The sequence below is a fragment of the Fukomys damarensis genome, unplaced genomic scaffold (assembly GCF_012274545.1).
Source record: "Fukomys damarensis isolate Sample0158 unplaced genomic scaffold, DMR_v1.0_HiC HiC_scaffold_26, whole genome shotgun sequence".
Lineage (NCBI taxonomy): Eukaryota > Metazoa > Chordata > Mammalia > Rodentia > Bathyergidae > Fukomys > Fukomys damarensis.
In genome coordinates, this window is record NW_022900938.1 from 25,740,484 (window position 1) to 25,761,622 (window position 21,139).

Here is a 21,139-nt window from a genome sequence, read left to right on the forward strand (position 1 = left end):
AATACCCAGTGATTAATAGTCACTTATTATGTCTTATGAATGGTATAAAGGAATGCTAAAGGCTTTAAAATTTTTTTGGTGGGAGGTTATTTCTAATCTCGGAGGTTAACGGTTATTGTGGAAAAAGAATCCCATAGTTACCTAAACATGAGAGTCTTGTTTTTTTCCCCCCAACACCTGTTTGAGCATGGAAGGGAGCTGGGCATGGTAGGGCACACCTATAATTCCAGACTCAGTGCTGGCTGCCCAGTCCTCACTGATTGGGCCCAGGCAGGCTGGAGGGAGAATGGACCTCAGAGCAGCTGTGCCGGACCTCCTCCACCTTCTGCTGGGTGCTAGGAGGCTGTGGCAGGAGGATTGTTGCCAGCCAGGGCTACATAGTGAGTTCAAGGCCAATTTGAATTACATAAAAAAAAAAAAAATGGGAGGAATGTGTACCGTGGTCACCAGAAGCTATAGCTCCAAGGCGTTGTAAACCCATTACTCTGTGTCACCTGTGGGGCCCAGTGACTTTAAATGTCTTGGATATGTACATGTTTCAACTTGTGAATTAACCCTATGCATTTTCCCCTCCAGCTAGCAATCCCTGTGGAGATAACAGTGGGGGCTGTGAGCATGTGTGTGTCCTCAGCCACAGAACAGATAACGGTGGTGTGGGTTACCGCTGTAAGTGCTTATTCGGCTTTGAGCTGGATTCGGATGAGCGCCACTGTGTAGGTAAGCAATCCATTTGGGCTGTCCTCTGGCAGGCAGCACAGGGCACACATGTGCAGGCCTCTGCCATGTAACTTCTGCTCTGCCCCGGGCCAGCTCTGATGTCTTCATTACAGAAAAAGCTTTCTATAGCCCACAGGGCATCTTCCTCGGTAGGCACCACCTTCCTCTATTCACAGAGCTGGGTTGGCAGCACAAACTGTCTTGTGGGATTTTCCCACATATAGGGTTTTCTCAGTCTTTGTTTCCCCTTTGTTTACTGGAGCTTCTACCTCCTTTTAACTATGGTCTTTGAATTCCATATGCTTGAAGTTTGAGTTCTTTTTGATAGCACGTGTACCATTTCCACATTCATTCATTTATTGTTTGAGTGATGCTGAAGATTGACCCCAGGGCCTAGTGCATGCTAGGCAAGTGTTCTACAATCAGGCCTTAGATATGAGTCTTAACTCTGATGCGAAGAGAAGTAGCCCATCACTTTTGTTGTCATTTCCTAGACCACCACTTATATCTCTTCGAGCCAAGTGGTCCTCTTAATCCTACCAGGTTTTATTGTGATATCCCAAAATAAGATTCTGAGTGGTGAGGTGGCTCAATTCCTCATAGAGTGTTTTACGTTTCACTTCAGACTTTCTTTTTTATGTCTTCTTCTGTTCTGCTGGGTTCATTCTTCCCTTGAAGGTTTCCCTTTGGTTGCCTGCACGAGCATTCGTGATTAGTGCATTGCCTGGGCCTCAGCCAACGATGAACCTTTGTGATATTTGCTTCTCTCATTTTCTCTTCTATGACTCCCTTTTATCCCTTTGACAATTCTTGTCTCTGGATGGTACTTTGGGCTTTATATATGGATTCTTTTATTCTAGCTTAGACAAATTTGTTCAGATAAAAAAATCATACTCCTTTAAAAAAAAGCCGTATGTTTATAACTAGTTTATCAATAGTAGACTATCTAGCTTTTTTCTTTGGTACCAGGGGTTGAACTCAGGTCCTTGCACTTATAAGGCAGTCAGTGGAACCACTGAGCTAAATCCCTGGCCCAAGACTATCTAGCTTTTAATTTCCTTTCTGTAATTTTTATCTTTGTCTTAGCTATACCTCCTTCACCAGCTTTTTGATTCCTGACATACTGTCAGTCTCTGATACATCTTCAGCCCTCTTTTAAAATCTTTTCTAGTTTGAGAGAGGGTCTCCCTAAGTTACCCAGGCTGGCCTTGAGCTTGGATCTTCCTGCCTTAGCTTCCCTAGTCGCTAGGTTTACAGTGTGCTCTTCCATCTTTGCTTTAAAACATCAGTTCTTGTTTCCTAATTCCTTCATTCCTCTCCTCTTTTCTGTTCTTCCACTAGCTTATTGCTTTGTGAATTCTTTACCTGATTTCTGTTAATCCTTCTTTCTTCCTCAAGTTGATTTCTAGACAAAAATTAGTGTAGATTTCTTGAGCATAGATTTCTGTACAAAAGTTATTCCAACTTGAGAATTTGATGGAATTACTATTATGTTCAGCTAATTCTATTGAAAAATTTTAAGCCTATGGACCCCATTTATGTCAGTGAATTGTAAGGATAAATTCTTAGGAGAAAGTAAAATTCTAATCCTGTTATTATCTTTTGTCTTCCAGTAATTACCAATTATGTTTTTCGTGAGTTTGTTATGCTTATTTCAGTGTTACCTTTCACAACTATGAAATGTGTCTTGCGAACATATTAGTAATTTCATGGGAATTTCAGGGAAAGCTAGGAACAATGCTGTGGTTGACTGTGCCGTGTCCCCCTTCCCACAGTGCTCAAGAACTTCTTGCTCTTTTCATCTGAATTGGCTGTGCGAGGGATCCCACTCACCCACTCTACCCAGGAGGATGTCATACTTCCGGTGACAGGGAGCCCTTCTTTTTTCCTTGGGATTGATTTTGATGCCCGTGAGAACACTATCTTCTTTTCAGATACCTCAAGAGACATGATTTACAAACAAAAGATTGATGGCACAGGTGAGAAAGTGTGTGTGTGTGTGTGTGTGTGTGTGTGTGCATGTTTTTTCTGTTTTCTAGAATTGTACTAATAATGCAGTTAGTGTAGCATTGTATTCACTTTCAGCGGCTCTTTACTAAGCTTAGTAAATACTTTTGATTGAGAAATCAAGTTAAAACAAAGCACCTTTCCTTTATTAAAAAAAATCTTATAATCTTGTATTTTAGCAACAACAAATATGAACATAAAAAAAGGTCAAGTGCTTGAAAACTTTTCCTAGGTTAATTGACTAGAAGCTGATTTTCCTGTTCTGCCAGCTAACGAGATGACTACTTCTCTCCGGGTGCTGAGCTACTTACATGCCAATGATTGGGCTTAGAATAATAATAATCTCTAAGAAAGGAATTGTATGTGAAATGGATTTGGTATTTTTGGTTGATTGGGACTCTGTCAAAATCTCGATTATTAATGACAGATAAACTATGGTCAGTTACTGCTGGGTCCTTTATTGGATGATGGCATGATCTCTTAGGTTGATTTCATACCTACCTATTTTGAAACTTGAAATTTGAAAAAAAATGTACATATGCCAATATAGCAATGTAACATAGCAACTAAGAGGGCCAGATCAGGAGTTAGACTTCCTGGTTTTGAATTCTGACTTCCCACATTTTGTATCTGTGTAAACTTGGGCAAGTTACATCATTTCTTTATGGCTTAATTTCCTAAACTGTAAAATAACTAATGTTGATTCCAGTACTACACAGATCACAAGATTGTTGACAGAATTTTAGATGGGAACATATAAAGCACCCAGAATCATGCCTGGAACATATTAACTATCTTGTTAGCTATAATGTTAGCTATGAGCAACTGAAAACCGTATGACCCCGCATTCTCTACAACCCTTACCCCACCCTGTTCTCCAGTGCCACTTGCACAAAGCTCTTGTAGCTGTTTCATGTTTTTAATGAAATGCTGCATTTTGCTTAACTGCTATTTCTTGATCATTTTAGAGAGTTACCACCTTGATGGATGGAGATTTGGCTTTTACATTCTTCTCTTTGTATTTCTTGATGATTCTTTTCTTGTATTGCTTGGAGGTCTTTCCTCACATTTCACTCTGAGGCTCAGACCCATGACAGAAACCAGAAGTCTCTTGGATGCTTCACGTGGCTATCCCACAGCCACCTCCAGACTGATGTGTCCACACTAACTCCTTCCTGCCTGGGTGAAGAGCACCTCTCCTCTGCCTGCCTCCTCCACTGTGGTCCTGTGACCATCTCTCTCTCTATCGGCCCGTCATTGCCTCTCTACCTCCAGCCTTGCCCTAGAACATGTGGAGTCCCATTCTCTCCCCCTCTCACTTGCAAGTTTTCATCCTCTTTTGGCCTCCAATTCTAGCTTTTCTTGAGAAACTATCCCATGTTTCTATCTTGCTCATGCCACACGTCCAGGAACCTGTGCCCACAAGCCCATTGCAACTTACTGTCAAGCCCCATTACACTGTTATTTTTGCTTCTGGGCCTCACTGCTTCATGAATGGCCTTGAGGCATTCTTTCATGGTGCTTTGCTTCTCTCTTCTGTAAAATATTCACAGTAAAGATATTTACTTGATTGAGTACTGGTGAATATAAGTGAATCCATGTAAAGTACTTGTACCAGTTCTTGGCTTATAGTAAGAACTCAATATAAGCTGTTATTACTACCAAAATCATGTTATAGCACATGGAGGGCTTTCTTGAGAAATAGGATTTTTTTTTTTTTTTGCTACTGCAAAAAAAAAAAAGATGTGATTGCATATTTTGATAATAGTTTGATATTTCATAAGAAAAGGAAAGAAAAAGGAAAACTGTGCAAGCATTTCAGAGAGAAAAGTGGTCCTTTCTCTCCTGGATCTCGTTCTGATTTCCTCTGGCACCTTTGCTGGCCTTTTCCAAACTTGGCAACTTTGTGGCTGTGAAAGGCTGTGAAAGGCTGGTGAGAGGCTGGTGAGAGGGTTGGGCTGTGATACCTCCAGGCACCCCCTGGTTGTACCTGGCAGTGTCAGCTTAGTAGAGCTGTCTGGGGGTGGTAGTAGGTGAGCTCAGGTATCTCTCCTCAAGATGTTCTGCAATGAGGAATTTTTTTCTGGAAGGTTGAGTAAGGGAGTAAGTCCAGACCACGCCACTCCTGGTTCTGCTTATCAGTATCATATCTATTCTTTGAGATCCAAACTTTGAGGGAATGGATAGATTCTAGGTTTATCTCATATTGCTGCTCAGCATTTTACAGTATTTTTAAAAAATTCCATGTGTTCTAATTCTGATAGAAAATTTAAATATGCATAGTAGGAAAATGTATGCCTTACATAATATGCTTAGTTTTAACCATATCCATATTTTAATTTCTAGGAAGAGAAATTCTCACTGCTAACAGGGTGGAAAATGTTGAAAGTTTGGCTTTTGACTGGATTTCAAGGAATCTTTATTGGACAGATGCTTCTTTTAAGACTGTCAGTGTCATGAGGCTTGCTGATAAATCCAGACGTGCAATAGTGCAGAATTTAAATAACCCTCGAGCAGTTGTGGTTCATCCTATTGCTGGGTAAGTGTGTTCATGTTTCCCAGAACTGTACATCCTTTATAGTCGTGGAAAAGTGATACCGGAGGGATTTGGTAAGTGGAACATGTATCAGATACTGTAAAACTTGAAATCATCTTAAATTTTATCCCTCTTGCAAAGGCTTAAGAAATCACTTCATCTCTTTTAAATAACTTTAATAAGTCTCAGCTTTCCCAGTCACCCATACATTTTTTTTTTTTTCATAGTGGCAAACAGTGTGTCACAGATTTGGTAGGGAAGAAACCACTATGCAGCAGAATTATCAGGAAAGGCTCGGGTTCTTTCCCTGCTTTAGTAAAAACTTGCCTAATCTGTTCAGTGGTTGTCAAGGTAAAAAGTTTTCAGATCACAGAGTTTCATGTTTTCCCATTCTGTACTTGGTGGAATTGCACAAGAAAAGACAGAACAGCCCACAGAATTCCTTTCTGGTTCTTATCTTACTTAAGTATGTTCTATAGCATACATATTTGCTTAGAACAGGTCTAAGACATGCAGTTGTATATGTATAGAATAATAAAGAAAGAGGGCTGATAATTCACTAATATAGCAAGCATTTTACACATATAATCTCATCTAATCCCCAAACTAGTTTGTGAAAGAGGTATGTATAGCACCCATTTACCTGTGTGTGTGTGTGTGTGTGCGTGTGTGTGCATGTGTGTGTGTCTTTGAGACAGTCTAACTATGCAATTCAGCCTGGCCTTGAATTTACTATGTAGCCCAACCTAGCTTCAAATGGTGATCGACCTGTCTCAGTGTCCTGAGTGCTAGGATCACAGGTATGTGCCACCATGCCTGGCTAGCACCCATTTTAGAGATAATGAATTTGAGGCTCAGTGAGATAAAGTAACCTGTGAAGGACTCACAGCTATTCAAATACCAGGCCTGCTCAAATGCAAAGCTTGTGTGCCTTTGTATTTTTATTTTCTCTCTGTGAAATAATATAAGAAACATAGTTTTAAACTGCTAATATTATTCTTAAATGCTGTCATCCTATAGGGTGAGACTGTGCTTTTATAATAAATTTATATTAACCTGAATCTTTGGCATTTGGTTTTGAAAAGCTGTTCAGTTTTTTTTTTAATGACTTTTTCATTTAAAATGATATGGTGTGGGGTCAGGGATTTAGCTCAGTGGCACTGTTGCCTGTCTTGCAAGTGCAAGGTCCTGAGTTTGATCTCCAGTATTACCAAAAAAAAAAAAAAAAAAAAAAAAATGGTGTGGTCATATTTCAGTTACAATGTGTGAGTTACATTTGCAAATGATTAATTTTGATTCCTAGGGGAAAGAGAAAAGTGTATTTTTGTTTTTTTCCTCTCTGAGTTTATTTGTACATTTTAGGTATACAGTACAGTTACATTCATCATTGGGATCTTGGTCCTCATTTTTTCCCCTTGTCCCTGCCCTCCCTTCACCCACTATCCCTTCCTTATTTACAAATACTTTATTTACATTTTTTCATTTCCTATATTTTTTCCCTTATTACTTTTCCCCTACCCTTCCCACTTTCCCTACACCTTTAGCCCTTTTCTTTCTCTTTCACATTGTCAATTATATCATTAGGATCTTATGTACCATTATAGTTTTCACACCAGGGAAACTATTTGGCATTTACACATGTGTGACTTATTTATTTCACTTAGCAGTATATCCTCAATATGTATCCATTTTCCTATGAATGACTCTAATTTCTCATTCTTTATGGCTGAGTAGTATTCCATTTTATAGGAAAACCACATCTTCTTTATCCAGTTTCCAACGGATGGGCAAATGGGCTGTTTCCAAGTTTTAGGTATTATAAATTGTGCCGCTATAAACATAGGTGTGCATATATCACTGTGCTATGATACTTTTAATTCTTTTGGAAAGATACCCAGCAGAGGGATGGCTGGGTCCAGTGGAACCTCTAGTCCCAGCTCTTTGAGGTATCTCCATATTGATTTCCATAGTGGTTGTATCATTCTGCACTCCCACCAACAATAGAGAAGGGTTCCTTTCTCCCCACAACCCCACCAACATTTGTTATTGTTTGATTTCTTGATAGCAGCCATTCTTGAGGGTTGAAGTGGAATCGCAGTGTTGTTTTTATCTGCATCTCTTGAATGACCAGTGATGCTGAACATTTTTTCATATATTTACTTGCTGCTTTTACTTCTTTGTCTGAGAAATGTCTGTTCATTTCGGATGCCCATTTTTGAATTGGGTCTTTATATTTGGGGGGGGCTGATTTTTTTGAGTCATTTTCCCTAAACTTATCATTGTGCCAGTTCTTAGAATTTAAAGAAAAAAATAAAAACATGCTTTGGGTAACAGACTTTTTACCTTAGGATGAAATGTTTTGCTGCCAGTTTATCAATTCTTTATTAAAAAAAAAAAAGCGACCAGAGAGTGATCTAAGGTATCCTGAATGTTTAATTTGGAGAGAAAGAGATAAAAATTATTTTTTTGCTCATGGTTTATTATTTTATTTCAACAGTATGGAATGCTTAATATGTAACCTGTATTCAATGTCTTTTTTAAAAGAATTTTTTGTGTCACAGTATTGTAGGTCCTAAAGTCTAGGACAGTAGTCTGGATGCCCAATTTAATGCCATTTGTATTTGTGAATTCAATTATGTTGATAACTGAACTTTTAACTAAGAATTAGATCAGTCATGCAGTAAATCTGGTGAGCCCAATAACATACAGAAAATGAAATTAATTGAAGCTTATCTCTCAAAAATCTGTATGCTAAATTCCTCAAGTCATGTGATTTGTTCCCAGGTTAACATGTTTGATTTATAACATCTTTTTCTAGGTATCTATTCTTCAGTGATTGGTTCCGTCCTGCTAAAATTATGAGAGCGTGGGCAGATGGATCTCACCTTGTGCCTATAGTAAATACCACACTTGGCTGGCCCAATGGATTGGCCATTGATTGGGAGTAAGTTGGAATCATCCCCTATTACTGAATTCCCACAGAACACGGATGAGGCATTGTGGGAGGATATGATGGAGTAAATAGACTGATACAATTTGCCCTCAAACATTTTTAAATCATTAATTGGTTATAGGATAAGGATGTTGAGTGATATAAGGATGCAAAGTGGGATGAAAACCAGTGTATCCATAAATACTCTGCGGAACCTGCTAGCAGCAGCAGAATGACAGAACTTAGTTGAGGGTCAGGATGGTGGAGGTGAGCCCCAGATCCCATGAGAAGTTTGATGGGATTTGATGAAATGCAAGTTGTGTGTAATTTCTTACAGGGGGCATCTTAAGGTTAGGAACATTTTGTAATCAACAAATATGTATTTGTTTAATTGCTCCTTGGATAAGTAAATTTTTTTTCCCCAGACTGGGTATTGATACAGTTTAGGATAGGATATACTCACTATGTACCCCAGGCTGGCCTTGAGCTCATAGCAGTTCTCTGGCTTCAGATTAATTACAGGCATGTGCTGCCATACCCTACTGAAAACTTTTTTTTTGGGGTACCAGGGATCGAACTCGGGTCCTTGAGTCTACAAGGCAGGCGGCAGAACCACTGAGCTAAATCCCTGGCCCCTCCTACTGAAAACTTTTAGGGTATAAGGTAGAGTTTTCAAGAATTGATAATCTACCTAGAAATATAGCAAGGGAATAGGCTAAATATGCTCATAATTATGAAATACCAAAGTAGTTTATGGTGGAGAAAAATGGGGAAATGTATTTAACCCTTTAAATGTAGATTAAACATAGATCACTGCTAATATCTTCCTTGGCTTGTTGATCTCACAAGAAGAACAAAATTCTGAATTCAAAGATAGCAACATTTAGTCAGGTGGAATGGCATGCACCTGCAATTCCAACCCTCAGGGAGCCTGAGCCAGAAGGATTGCAAGTCTGAGCAATTTAGCAAGGCCCTATCTCAGCATTAACAAGATTTTTTTTGAAAGGAGATGGGGTTGTAACTTAGTGGTAGACTACCCCAGGGTTTGAGCCCTAGTACCCCATCCAATCTTCAGAAAACCTAACATTTCAAATTTTCTAAGACAATCAATTGAAGCTCTTTGAAAGTAGCTGTATCTTTGGGGGTGGGGAGAGGTGAATAAAATTGTTGGATTTTTAATGATGACTATAATTTCAGTTTAAAAATTTTTTTTTGTTAAATGTGTCAGTTGAATGTGCTAATCTTTTTTCTTTTTTTTTTTTGGTCCCATTAAGTTTATTGGTACATTTAAAGCAAACGATACAATTTCATTTATCAGTGGGATCTTGTACCTTTACATGATATGTCTTGGTTCTTATTCTTTCCCCATTCTCCTGCCTTCCCTTTACCCTCTTTACCCTAACGTGCTGATCTTGAATGCCCCAAATGTAAAGGGTGCTCTGCTATTTTCTGGATAGTAAATAACTAAGTATTTTATCATTTTAGTGCTTCACGGTTGTACTGGGTAGATGCCCTTTTTGATAAAATTGAGCACAGCACTTTTGATGGTTTGGATAGAAGAAGATTGGACCATATAGAGCAGATGACTTATCCATTTGGACTTACTGTCTTTAAAGGTATATTTTGAAGCAATAAAAAAGTTTATGTTACTTTGTACTTTGTGACAGTAAATTCATCCTTATTTGGTATTCTCAGAATTGCCAAAATGCTTGTCACTTTAAAATACAAAAAATTGAAATGGTACTTTTTTTGAGACAAGCTCTTGCTGTGTTTGTAGTTCATGCTGGCCTTGAACTCGCTGTGTAGCCCACGCTGGCTTCAACTCACAGTGCTCTTCCTTCCTGCTTCAGCCTCCTAAGTTCTGGGATTACAAGCCTGTGCTGCCATGCCTGGCTGCTCTCAACTCCTCTTTTGTGTGTAGGCACGATTCTGTGGATGGAGTTGCTGGGAATAAAAATGTCACCAGGCACCAATGAAACAGGTGGCTTGTTTAGTCCTGGAGACAGGGCTCTGTGGATGGTTGCATAGTTAGTGCACTATACAAAATGCTAGGCCTAGAGAATGAGGAGACACCAACCAAAATTAGTCTAGTTTGAGAGTTGGTATTTTGTATGGTGCTACCGAAGGCCCTCTGTATATGCTGGTTGTGCCTGGTTTGAAACATCTTACTTTGAATGAGATAATGCTTTAAAAAAACTAGGTATTGATTGTAAACCCAAGACTTCCTCACTCACAGAATGTAGAATAAATACACTGTTTATTCCATCTTTCTGTCTATTTATGTGTGGAGTGTGTGGTATTTAAAAATATTTCAGAAATGCTCTGAAATTTTGGATGAGATGAGTCAATTTTCAACAGTTACTCACCTCCAAGCATTTACTCCCTTTTCTCTAATGGTGTCAGACTCGCACTCTTCACAGTAATATTAGAACACTGGAAGAATGTTGTCATGGAATGCTTTGGAATTAAAGAAAAAAAATAACAATTTTAGTACCTTCTGGTTTTATCAGTTATGCAAAACGTTTGAGTGCATGCCTGTGAGAACAACACAACGTTGTGAATAATAGAAATTAGTTTCTTCCAACGTTGCCTTTCATAGTGGGTTTCTTAGGGGAAGTTCTTTTATTGTGTAACATCATGGAAAATAGGCATCTTTTTACTGAAGGTTTGGTTCTTCCTGCCTGCGTACTACATGGGACTGAAAGATTGCTTTAACTCCTCATTCACGTAGATACAGTAAGTAGTAAGATGCTGTCTAGTCAGCGGAGATAAGATTTAGTGAATCCATTGACCAGTCAGTCATTGATTGGACCACAAATAAGTGAAATTGTTCTAATGATAAAATTTGTGACAGCTTAAGCATTTTTTGTTAATTGGGACTACTAGTTAAACTATTGCTAAAGAGAAAACCCACTTTGATGCAGTTCTTTTGAACACTGTTGAATTTGCTATGTTTACTTCCCCGTATCAGCAGTTATTGCAAAGACAATATGATTAAATTCTAGTTATTTTAAATCTTACATTGCTTCTCTTTTACCATTTTGAGTATTGTACTGACATTTTTACTGATACTCAGACATACACTGGAAGTTCCTCTTAGGGCTAGATCTGTGCTTTTCCTCCTCAACAGCTTCTTATGAAAGCAGAGTATGAAAAGAAGTATTCCTACAGGCTATGGAATGTTTGACTTGGGAGGGAGCTTTTTGGTTTTTTTTTGTTTTTACTGGTGCTGACTATGGAACGCAGGCCTTCTCACATGCTAGGCAAGTGATCTGCCACTGAGCTGCATCCCTGGTTCTTTAAAGAGATCTTAGATATAATTCCTTCCCACAGTTAAATATTTGCCTAAGCTCCTAGTATTCCTTACTGGGATAAGAGTTGTCTTGTAAGGCCTCAGTGCTTCATTGAACAGATTTTAAAAAATTATTTTCACTTATAGAAATTTAAACCTAAATTTTGCTAAATGTCATCCTAAAACTTCCTTGGGGCTTGCTTGAATCTGAACTATGATATCAATAAATTACTTTCCAAAGACCATTTTTGGAGAGTAACCATCATGGAAAATGGCTACAGAAACAGATTACAGATATTTATGTGAGGAGATTCTCACATTTCCAAGCCTATTGCCTTTGCCCAAACAATTTATTTATAAGGAAGTCCTGGCTGAAAATACTAATTTCCTCTGTTGTTTCTTAGAGCATGTGTATTTTACTGACTGGAGACTGGATGCCATTGTTCAAGTCAGAAAATTGGATGGTGGAGATATGAGGGTTATTCGAAGTGGTATCTCCCATGTAATGCATGTGAAAGCATATGATATCGACCTCCAGACTGGTGAGTGAGATTGTCAAGTTTTTCATATGGACGTGTTTAAATGGTGACTCCTTCACTTCAAGTATTTATTTATTGGTACCAGGGATCAAACTCGGGACCTTGCCCTTGCCAGGCAGGTGGCGGAACCACTGAGCTAAATGCCTGGCCCCTCAAATACATATTTGACATAGCTCATGATAGTGTTAACATTCATATCCCCAAGCGTAGTTTCACACCGTAAGACTTTATGTATCGTTCATCTCCGCTAACCCTGAAAGTGTTGTTGGGAAATACACATTTTAACACTTGTCTGTATTTAAGTGAAATGTTGTACTTGGCAGGTTTTCTAAGAGGCTGCTTGCTACTTTTTAATATTTAAAACTTTCTCATTTGTTTTCCTTCACTGATCAAATGGAGGATAAACCTAACGAGCGTGCATTTTTCAGGAACAAACTCCTGCAGTCAACCCACCCATCCCGATGGCGACTGCAGCCACTTCTGCTTCCCAGTGCCGAATTTCCAGCGTGTGTGTGGATGCCCCTATGGGATGACACTGGCTTCCAACCACTTGACGTGTGAGGGAGACCCTGCCCATGAGCCACCCACGGAGCAGTGTGGCTCCTTTTCCTTCGCCTGCAGCAACGGCAGATGTGTGCCGAGTCACTACCGCTGTGACGGGGTCGACGACTGCCACGACAACAGTGACGAGCACCAGTGTGGCACATCCAGTGAGTAGCTGTGCGCTGGAGATGCTCCCGGAGGGAGCAGAACAGAGAGATGGGCTTTACCATATAATACAAGCATAGGCTCCTATTTGGGGGGAAGTGTCTCACACTTTCAGATGCTTACCGCGCGCTTCACAGGCCTTTAGGAAACTGAGCATACCTATCATTCATATGCAAAGTCACAGGTGATTTCTAGCATTGGTTTGGATTGCCTTTAATAAAGTTTCTTATGAGATTAGCTGTGTGGACCATTGTAGAGCTATGACATCTTGAGAAACTCTTCAAAAAGTCTCATCAGGACTGGAGATTTGGCTAGAGCACTTACCTCGTGTGTATGAAGCCCTGGCTTCCACCTCTGACATGGCTGAAAAAAACATTGAAAATAAAATTAAAAAGCCAAATCAAAATAAATTGATGTGTTTTTATAGTACCTGAGAATACAATAAGAGAATAGGAACCTGGGATTGCAGTCTTTGAAAATCTCATGTGCTATATTTCTTTTCCCTGCCACTCATTATGTAGCCCAGGCTGGTCTCAAACTCACAGCAATCCTCCTGCCTCAGCCTCCCGAGTGCTGGGATTGCAGGCATGCACCACCACACCCGGCCGTGAAATGACAGTCTTAATCCTTACATTCTTCTTCTTTAAAGCTGAGGCCTAATATATGCTATTGCAAAAGGAATGAGTATCTTTTTAAAATTTAAAAAAATATAGGACAGTTGAAATCTCAGTAATCAATGAAGGTGAGCAAATAGTAATGATAACCTGTCATTTTTGGGAGAGAACAGTGATAGATTTAAAAGATAAAAGTTCTCATGCACATTTTTTCCTCAAAGTTGTAAAATTTTCATTTTTGTTTTTCCTTCTTGTTTCTAAGTGTGGACATTTTTACCTGAATATTTTGCCTATTTGCATTTTTTATAGAATACATTTCAAGGTTTCTGTAGACCGAGTTTGAAATTGTGATTGGAGGAAGTACAACTTAAAAGTTAAAGATGTTCATATCGATCCCGCTAATTAGAGCTTGGCTCTTGGGCAGATTCCAAAATCTCTCAAAAACCTGTTTCTTTATCTGTAAAAATGCAGACAGTGATTTGTATATTTTTGCAGTATTCTGGAAGCTGTAAAAACAGATGTCCCAGTGACCAGTCTGTTGCTCTTGTAGATAACACCTGTTCCCCTTTGGCATTCACCTGTGGCCATGGAGGAGAGTGTATCCCCGCACACTGGCGCTGTGACAGACAGATTGACTGTGTGGATGGCAGTGATGAGCAAAACTGCCCCACCCGGGCTCCTTCAGTCTGCCCGGATTCCCACTATACCTGTGACAATAACCACTGTATCCCAAGGGACTGGGTCTGTGATACAGACAACGACTGTGGCGATGGATCTGATGAAAAGAACTGCAGTAAGTCTTGAAGTGGTTTCTCTTTCTTGGTTGGTCTAGGAACCAACCTAGGTGTTGTTGAGATTAAGTTTTCATTGTGTCCTAGGTCTCCCTATCACTAGGTTCTAAAAACCAAGGCATGTGGTTGCTCGTGGGAAATTTAGAATCCTACACACTGCATTTTGTGGAAGCAAAAGGCATCAGAACAAAGAAATACATAAAATTGAAATTCCCATTAGTGTTTATTCATTGACTTTTTTCCCACCTGTTTTCATTGCTTAAGGACCTGAAGTTTAGGTTATTGTTTGTTTATTTTCGTGTTTGTGGTAATAATTTAAGATGGAACAAAGTTCTCTGGACTAAATTCTAGTCTTGGTTGCATGACCTGGCCTGTCACTTTCCTCTTGGGGTAGATGGGCTTTAAAATCCCTTCTAGTTTTTGTGTTCTTCAAGTCTGTATCTTATATAACTTCCTGTGGTGGTCGGAGTAGCCAGGACATCTAACTGTGACTTAACAGCAAGGTAGGACTCTGGCTTTTAGAATTACTCTGTTTTGGCTTTGGATTAAAGCCAGTTGTCCCGATCTGTCTGTTCTCTGTACCAGGCATATCAGTTGGCTGACCATGCTGCCTAACTGGGCTTCTTGTTTAGCTTTGGCCTAGAGTTACAGAGTTCATAGCAGTTGCGAGATAGAGAGCCATTCCAAGCACACGGCACTCGCTTGCTAAATATCTTCTGTTTTTCCAGGTATAATCATAGTTTCTGACTCTACCCCATGCTCTTCTGTTTTTGATTCTAAAAACTGTCCTAATTTTGAGTTTTCTTGCTGGGCTGACTCTGACAATGTGGCTGATTTGAAAGAATTTTGAACACATGTACAACCGAAATAATTTATGTAGGTACTTAATGTTTGCAGTTAGGCTCTGGTACACTGAGCAAGAAATGAACTTACTTGGTTTTGTTTTTGATGACATTAGACTCTTCAACGACTTGTGGACCTACTCAGTTTCACTGCTCAGAGCATCGGTGTATTGATTCATATTATGTCTGTGATGGGGACAAGGACTGTGTTGATGGCTCTGATGAGGTTGGTTGTGGTAAGTGGATTTGCTTTATTTTCTTGATATCTACCCCCCCCAAAATCTCAGTTTTAATCGTTTTGTCTTTGAGCTAATTTCTCTTGCTTTTCTCTTTTCATTCTCAGTATTGAACTGCACTACTGCTCAATTCAAGTGTGCTGATGGGAACCGGTGTATCAGTAACACATACCGCTGTGATGGTGTTTATGACTGCAGTGATAACTCCGATGAGGCAGGCTGTCGTAAGTACCGCATGCCTGGTGCATTTCAGGCCAATTTTACCAGTACTGACATTACTGCACATTTTCTCCAACTCAGACTGTGGGAAAGACCGCCTGTATTACAAATTATTCTTATAAAAATGAAGTACTGAACGTATAATACAACTACCTGGGCATTACCAGATAATGGTTTCTAATTAGCATATTAGATGGTTAATCATTTTAAAGATATTTTTGTTCTCAATTTTAACTTTCTCCTCGGACATCCCATATATAGTGGTTTTCATACTTTTGAGGCTTTGCTGTATGTAAGGATATTTTAATGATTTCTTTGAAATCTCATGAGATCTAAAGCAGGAGGTCACATCTTGGGCTAGAAGTGGTGCAGAGCTGTATATGTATGGTATTGACTTTGTTGAAAAACTGCTAAGTAGCCTTTGTTCTTAGAACATGGTAAGGGAGATTATAGAAGGCAAGAGATTATTAAGGTAGATAGTTACAAGGGCCTTAAAAATGGTATAACATTCAGTGGAGGTATGAGAAATGAAATTGCTTCTATTCAGATGATAAACTGTCAATCGCTGGTGAGACTTGCTGTTGCATTGCAAGGTCCTTGGGAGGGAAATTAGGTTTACCCCTGTGAAATAGGGAAGATATTCTTATCCCTCAAGGATTGCTTGATAAATAGTGGAAAGTTTGCAAAGAATTAATTACTGTCACCTTTAGTTGCCTTAATATTTGATAGTTTCATTGGGTACATTTCATTTGAGGTCAAATTATAACATCCAAACACATGAATTTCAGTGTAGCTATAGATATTTATATTCTGTTGAAATCCTACAGTGATTTTTATTTTATTCATTTATTTAATTAATTTATTTAGTTTTTGGTTTTTTGAAACAAGACCTCACTATGTAGTTCGTGTTGTTCTTGACCTCACTATGTAGTCCAGGCTAGCCTTGAACTTGCAACAATCCTCTTGCCTCAGCCTCCCCAGTGCTGCGATTGCAGGCGTGCGCCACCATGCCTGGCCCTACAGTGATTTTTAATAGGGAAACAGATAAATTCTACGATTGAATTTGTAATACAAAAATATTTGGCATTTAGGATTCAGAATGTTTTTCTAACTCTATTTAAGAGTTGTACATCCTGATATCAGTTTTGCTAATTTGACAAATACATTATTTCTGTGACTCTGTGGTGTGGGAGAAGATCTTATATCATTTTAGTCTTTTAAAATTAATTTTGGAATAATTGTGATTAGAAACAACTTGTTTCTAACTGATCCAAAACAACTGATCCAAAACAGTTTCCTCTGCACGTAGACTATAAGAGAGCCTATGAATTACACCCACAAACCCGTTTTTCCTGTGCCTTTCTCCTAGCAACCAGGCCTCCTGGTATGTGCCACCCTGATGAATTTCAGTGCCAAGGCGATGGAACCTGCATCCCAGACTCTTGGGAGTGTGATGGGCATCCAGACTGCGTCCATGGGTCTGATGAGCACCATGGCTGTGTTCCCAAAACCTGTCTTCCGTCTCATTTCCGCTGTGACAATGGAAACTGTGTCTACAAAGCTTGGGTCTGTGATGGGGATAATGACTGCAGGGATATGAGTGATGAGAAGGACTGTCCGACTCAGCCCTTTTACTGTCCCAGCTGGCAGTGGCAGTGCCCCGGCTATGCCATCTGTGTGAACCTGAGTGCGCTGTGTGATGGCGTCTCTGACTGCCCCAACGGGACAGATGAGTCCCCGCTTTGCAGTAAGTTTCCTGACCACGTTTACCGGCCCCACATTCATCCTGAGCACTAGGCTGAAGTGCCTCACCCTGATCACAGTCCCCTTAGGAGAGACTTTAGCTCCTCCATGATGTCAGATCTATGTAGGGGTAACCGTGATTGAACTCAAAGAAATCATCACCGATAATACTTCTCATTAAATCTTTGCACCTGGCTATGTGTTTTTCCTTCTTTTTTGTTATTACTTAGAAAAATGAGACCATATGAGGCCATTAGTTTGTCAAATGAAGTTTGGTCCTGTTGGTAATGTGCTCAAGAGTTTTCCTAACTACAATATATTCTAATTTCAATCAGAACTTGTCACAAATCAAATGAAGTTTGAGGATTTGTGTTTTCTGTGATTTAATGCTATGATTGGCATGTAATCCTAACTACTGTCCTTTCTTTCTTTCCTCTTTAATCAATGCTCATTCTCAGATGAACTGCAGCCAGGTATGACTGTGAAGTATTTTAGATTCTTTTGATTTCATACGTGCTGAAAATGTCACTATTATTATTATTATTTTGACTTACCCTTCTAGTGCATGTTCTGTGTTGTGACTCTTACATAAATTAGAATACTAATGGAAGTAGTGGGTATTTGTGTCCCTAGGCATGTGAACTGTCTTTGGGTGGCTGTAGGCTTTGGCATTTTGGCTCTGAGAGTAAGGCATGAAGTATGTTGGTAAATCTGTAACCTTAGTGCTCTGATTACCTTTGCCCTTCCGTTCATCACTTTCATAGATCTAGATTGTTCTTAAATTTTAATTCCTATCTTTCATTTCTGTGTAGGTAGAAGAATTTCAGAGGAAGCAAAAGAGAAGCAAATTAGATTTCTTTGCATGCTTCACAAATGACAGTTTTTTTTCTTGATGTCAACAATATCTACCCAAGATTTTTCTCATTGCAGTAAATGGAGTTATAGTGAAGAAGGTGGTCCAGGTCCAGAGGGTAGTGAATCCTTAGGCAAATCAAAGCAAACCCCAGCAGCCTGTGGAGTGCGTCCTAGTGAATTTTACATGGGCATCACAGCAAGGAGGCATGGGGACTACCCAAAAAATATTACACTAGAGTGAATCAAAGACTCCTGACCCTTTGTCTTTGTGATTCTTTTTCTTTACTTTAGATGAGGATAGCTGCTCACATTTCAATGGTGGTTGTACTCACCAGTGTATTCAAGGGCCCTTCGGGGCTACATGCATATGTCCACCAGGATACCAACTTGCCAATGATACTAAGACCTGTGAAGACATAAATGAATGTGATACTCCAGGATTTTGTAGCCAGCTCTGCTACAATCTGCGAGGTTCTTTCCGTTGCACTTGTGATAGTGACTACAGGTTAGAGGATGATGGGAGGACTTGCAAAGTTGCAGGTAATTACTGAACTTCAAAGAGAGCTAATTCCAGTCTTATAGCCGCACATCTTAGAGCTTATATTTAAGTGTTGTGCATGGACATTTGACAATGTTGAGTAGGAGCCAGAACAACTAGAATATTGGACAAGTATGTAATTTCTGTTAACCTCTAAGATCTTAATCTATGTTGGAAACTAGAAACTAAAACACACACAGGTAGATTTTTGTTAATATTTTTAAAAATATTAAATGGGTTAAGTTATACGTGATTTATAGATTATATTGAATCATCTTTGAATAATACTTGGTGAATTTGATTCCAATCAAGTTCAGTTTCTACGATATGAAAGTGATCATACTTACATTAGAATATTGAGTTAGCTGATTTCAAAGTCATCAAATAATGGAGGATGAAACAAAACTTACAAGTAGGAGTCTGAATGGTAAGCAGTTCAGGGATAGAGTTGGTTTATTATCTCCATCATGTGGCTTCCGTCTAGTAACTAATGCTGTTACTCCAGTTTTTGCTTTCTCTAAAGTAGGAAAGGGAAAGAGACACTAGAGGGTCAAGAGCTTCCCTTGAAGGACGTGACCTGAATCTGGGCACTTCATTTCTATTCAAATCCGATTGTCCAGAACTTAGTCACGTGGTCATTGCAGGCTGCAATGGAGGCAGAGACTTGGCTCTAGCTGTGTGGCCATGTGGCCAGCTCAAACTTGGCAATGCCTTCTGACTGGAAAGAGAATGAGGCGAGGGAATATCAGCAGACACTTAGAACTCAGCCTAATGACTCAGGGAAAACAAAAATATTTGTGATACGATTTTTGCTGTGAAAAGCCCCATGCTAGTGAGACAGATAAGCAAAAAATAAAAAAAAAAACACGGTACAAGAAGAAGGTAAGTAGAGTTTACTCAAGATTGATAGGTAGATATGCATTGAAATCTAAATCAAAGAAGAAAAATATTTCAGAAAGAGTGTATCTTAGATACTCATAAAAGTAAGTTATTAAGGTTAAGAATGGAGTAATTAAAATAATTCTTAGCAAAAAACAAAACAAAAAAAATTCTTAGAGTCCTTCTCATATTCTAGTTTGGAATCTTCCTTCTGTTGCCAAAGTATTGCATCAAATGTTTAAAAGACCCTTGAACTTTTTCTCTCCCAGAATCATTGACATTGTGCCTTTCTCCCTCACTTGGATAGCATCTGAGAATCTGCTGTTACTTGTGGCAAGTCAGAACAATATTATAGCTGACAATATCACCTCTCACGTCCACAATATCGCCTCACTGGTCCAGAATGGTTCTTACATTATAGCTCTGGATTTTGATTCGGTCAGTGGTCGTATTTTTTGGTCTGACTCGAGACAGCGCAAAACCTGGAGTGCATTTCAAAACGGAACAGACAGGAGAGTAGTAAGTACATTTCTGCAGACTTGGGGCTGTCCAGTTCTGATCGTGGGTCTATTGGCTGATATTCACTACAGGGAGACAACCCGTCTCCCTCATCCTGGGCCGCTCTCATAGTCACTTCTAAAGCACCACATAATCAAGAGGCCTCAATGTTCACAGTTCCTGTCCTGTGAGTGTGTTAGGTAAGAATGTGTTCTCTGAAAGCCTGTTCATGATTCTGAATTCAGGGTCACATGGTACAGAGATTTCATGATGTCCCTCTGGTACTGTTGGCAGTCCTTTGTGGACGAGAACAGATGAAGTTGCAGGAGACTAAGTGGGTTTCTTTGTTTAATTTAGTTACATTTCTTTATTCATCTTCCAGAGTTTCATTTTCTTAACCCCTAATAGTTATATTTCTTCTGCTCCTTATAAACTTGTTTTGTACTTGCCGGCACCTAAAAGAGATATTACTTCTGGCGTATGAGCATTATAAAATTTCAGAAGGTTGCAAGCTTAGTGAATGTGTTTAACTCGTATAAAGCAACAACTTTTGAAATCAAAACAAAAGTACCCACTAATTCAATTAATAGTATTATCTTAGAACATTCAATATTATGAAATCTTGTGTATTTTTTCCAAGACTACCTTGCTGTTAATTCATGGGTTGCCTACATGGGAAGGCCAACTCTTCTTTTTTTTTTTTGGTACTGGGGATCGAACTCAGGACCTTGTGCTTTCGAAGCAGGTGGCAGCACCACTGAGCTAAATCCCAAGCCCAAGACCAACTTTTCTTTTTTTTTTTCCTCATTGAGTTTATTAGTACATTTTAGGTATACAGTACAGTTATATTCATCATTGGGATCTTGTACCTTTACATGACAGGTCTTTGTTCTCATTTTTTCCCCTTGTCCCTGCCCTCCCTTCACCCCCTACCCCTTCCCTATTTACAAAAATTTTATTTCTATTTTTTCATTTTCTCATTTTTTTCTTTTCCCTTATTTCCCCTCCCCTCCCCTTCCCACTTCCCCCACAACCTTTAGCCCTTTTCTTCCTATTTCACATTGTCAATTATACCATTAGGATATTATTTACAATTATAGTTTTTCACACCAGGGAAACTATTTGGAATCTATACATGTGTGACTTGTTTATTTCACTTAAGAGTATAACCTCACCGGGGGTGGTGGCACATG

General features: G+C 39.2%; 1 protein-coding gene across 1 annotated transcript in view; it reads left to right on the plus strand.

Moving 5' to 3' along the window:
- Lrp2 (LDL receptor related protein 2) overlaps positions 1-21,139 on the plus strand; it is a 162,265-nt gene that overhangs the window by 43,654 nt on the left and 97,472 nt on the right. The window contains exons 15-27 of the mRNA XM_019204954.1: positions 577-717; positions 2,493-2,696; positions 5,071-5,263; positions 8,079-8,204; positions 9,678-9,808; positions 11,889-12,026; positions 12,452-12,733; positions 13,896-14,138; positions 15,095-15,214; positions 15,322-15,438; positions 16,803-17,180; positions 18,323-18,571; positions 19,756-19,967. Coding sequence (XP_019060499.1) covers positions 577-717; positions 2,493-2,696; positions 5,071-5,263; positions 8,079-8,204; positions 9,678-9,808; positions 11,889-12,026; positions 12,452-12,733; positions 13,896-14,138; positions 15,095-15,214; positions 15,322-15,438; positions 16,803-17,180; positions 18,323-18,571; positions 19,756-19,967 — 2,534 coding nt within the window. The remainder of the gene's footprint in view (positions 1-576; positions 718-2,492; positions 2,697-5,070; positions 5,264-8,078; positions 8,205-9,677; positions 9,809-11,888; positions 12,027-12,451; positions 12,734-13,895; positions 14,139-15,094; positions 15,215-15,321; positions 15,439-16,802; positions 17,181-18,322; positions 18,572-19,755; positions 19,968-21,139) is intronic.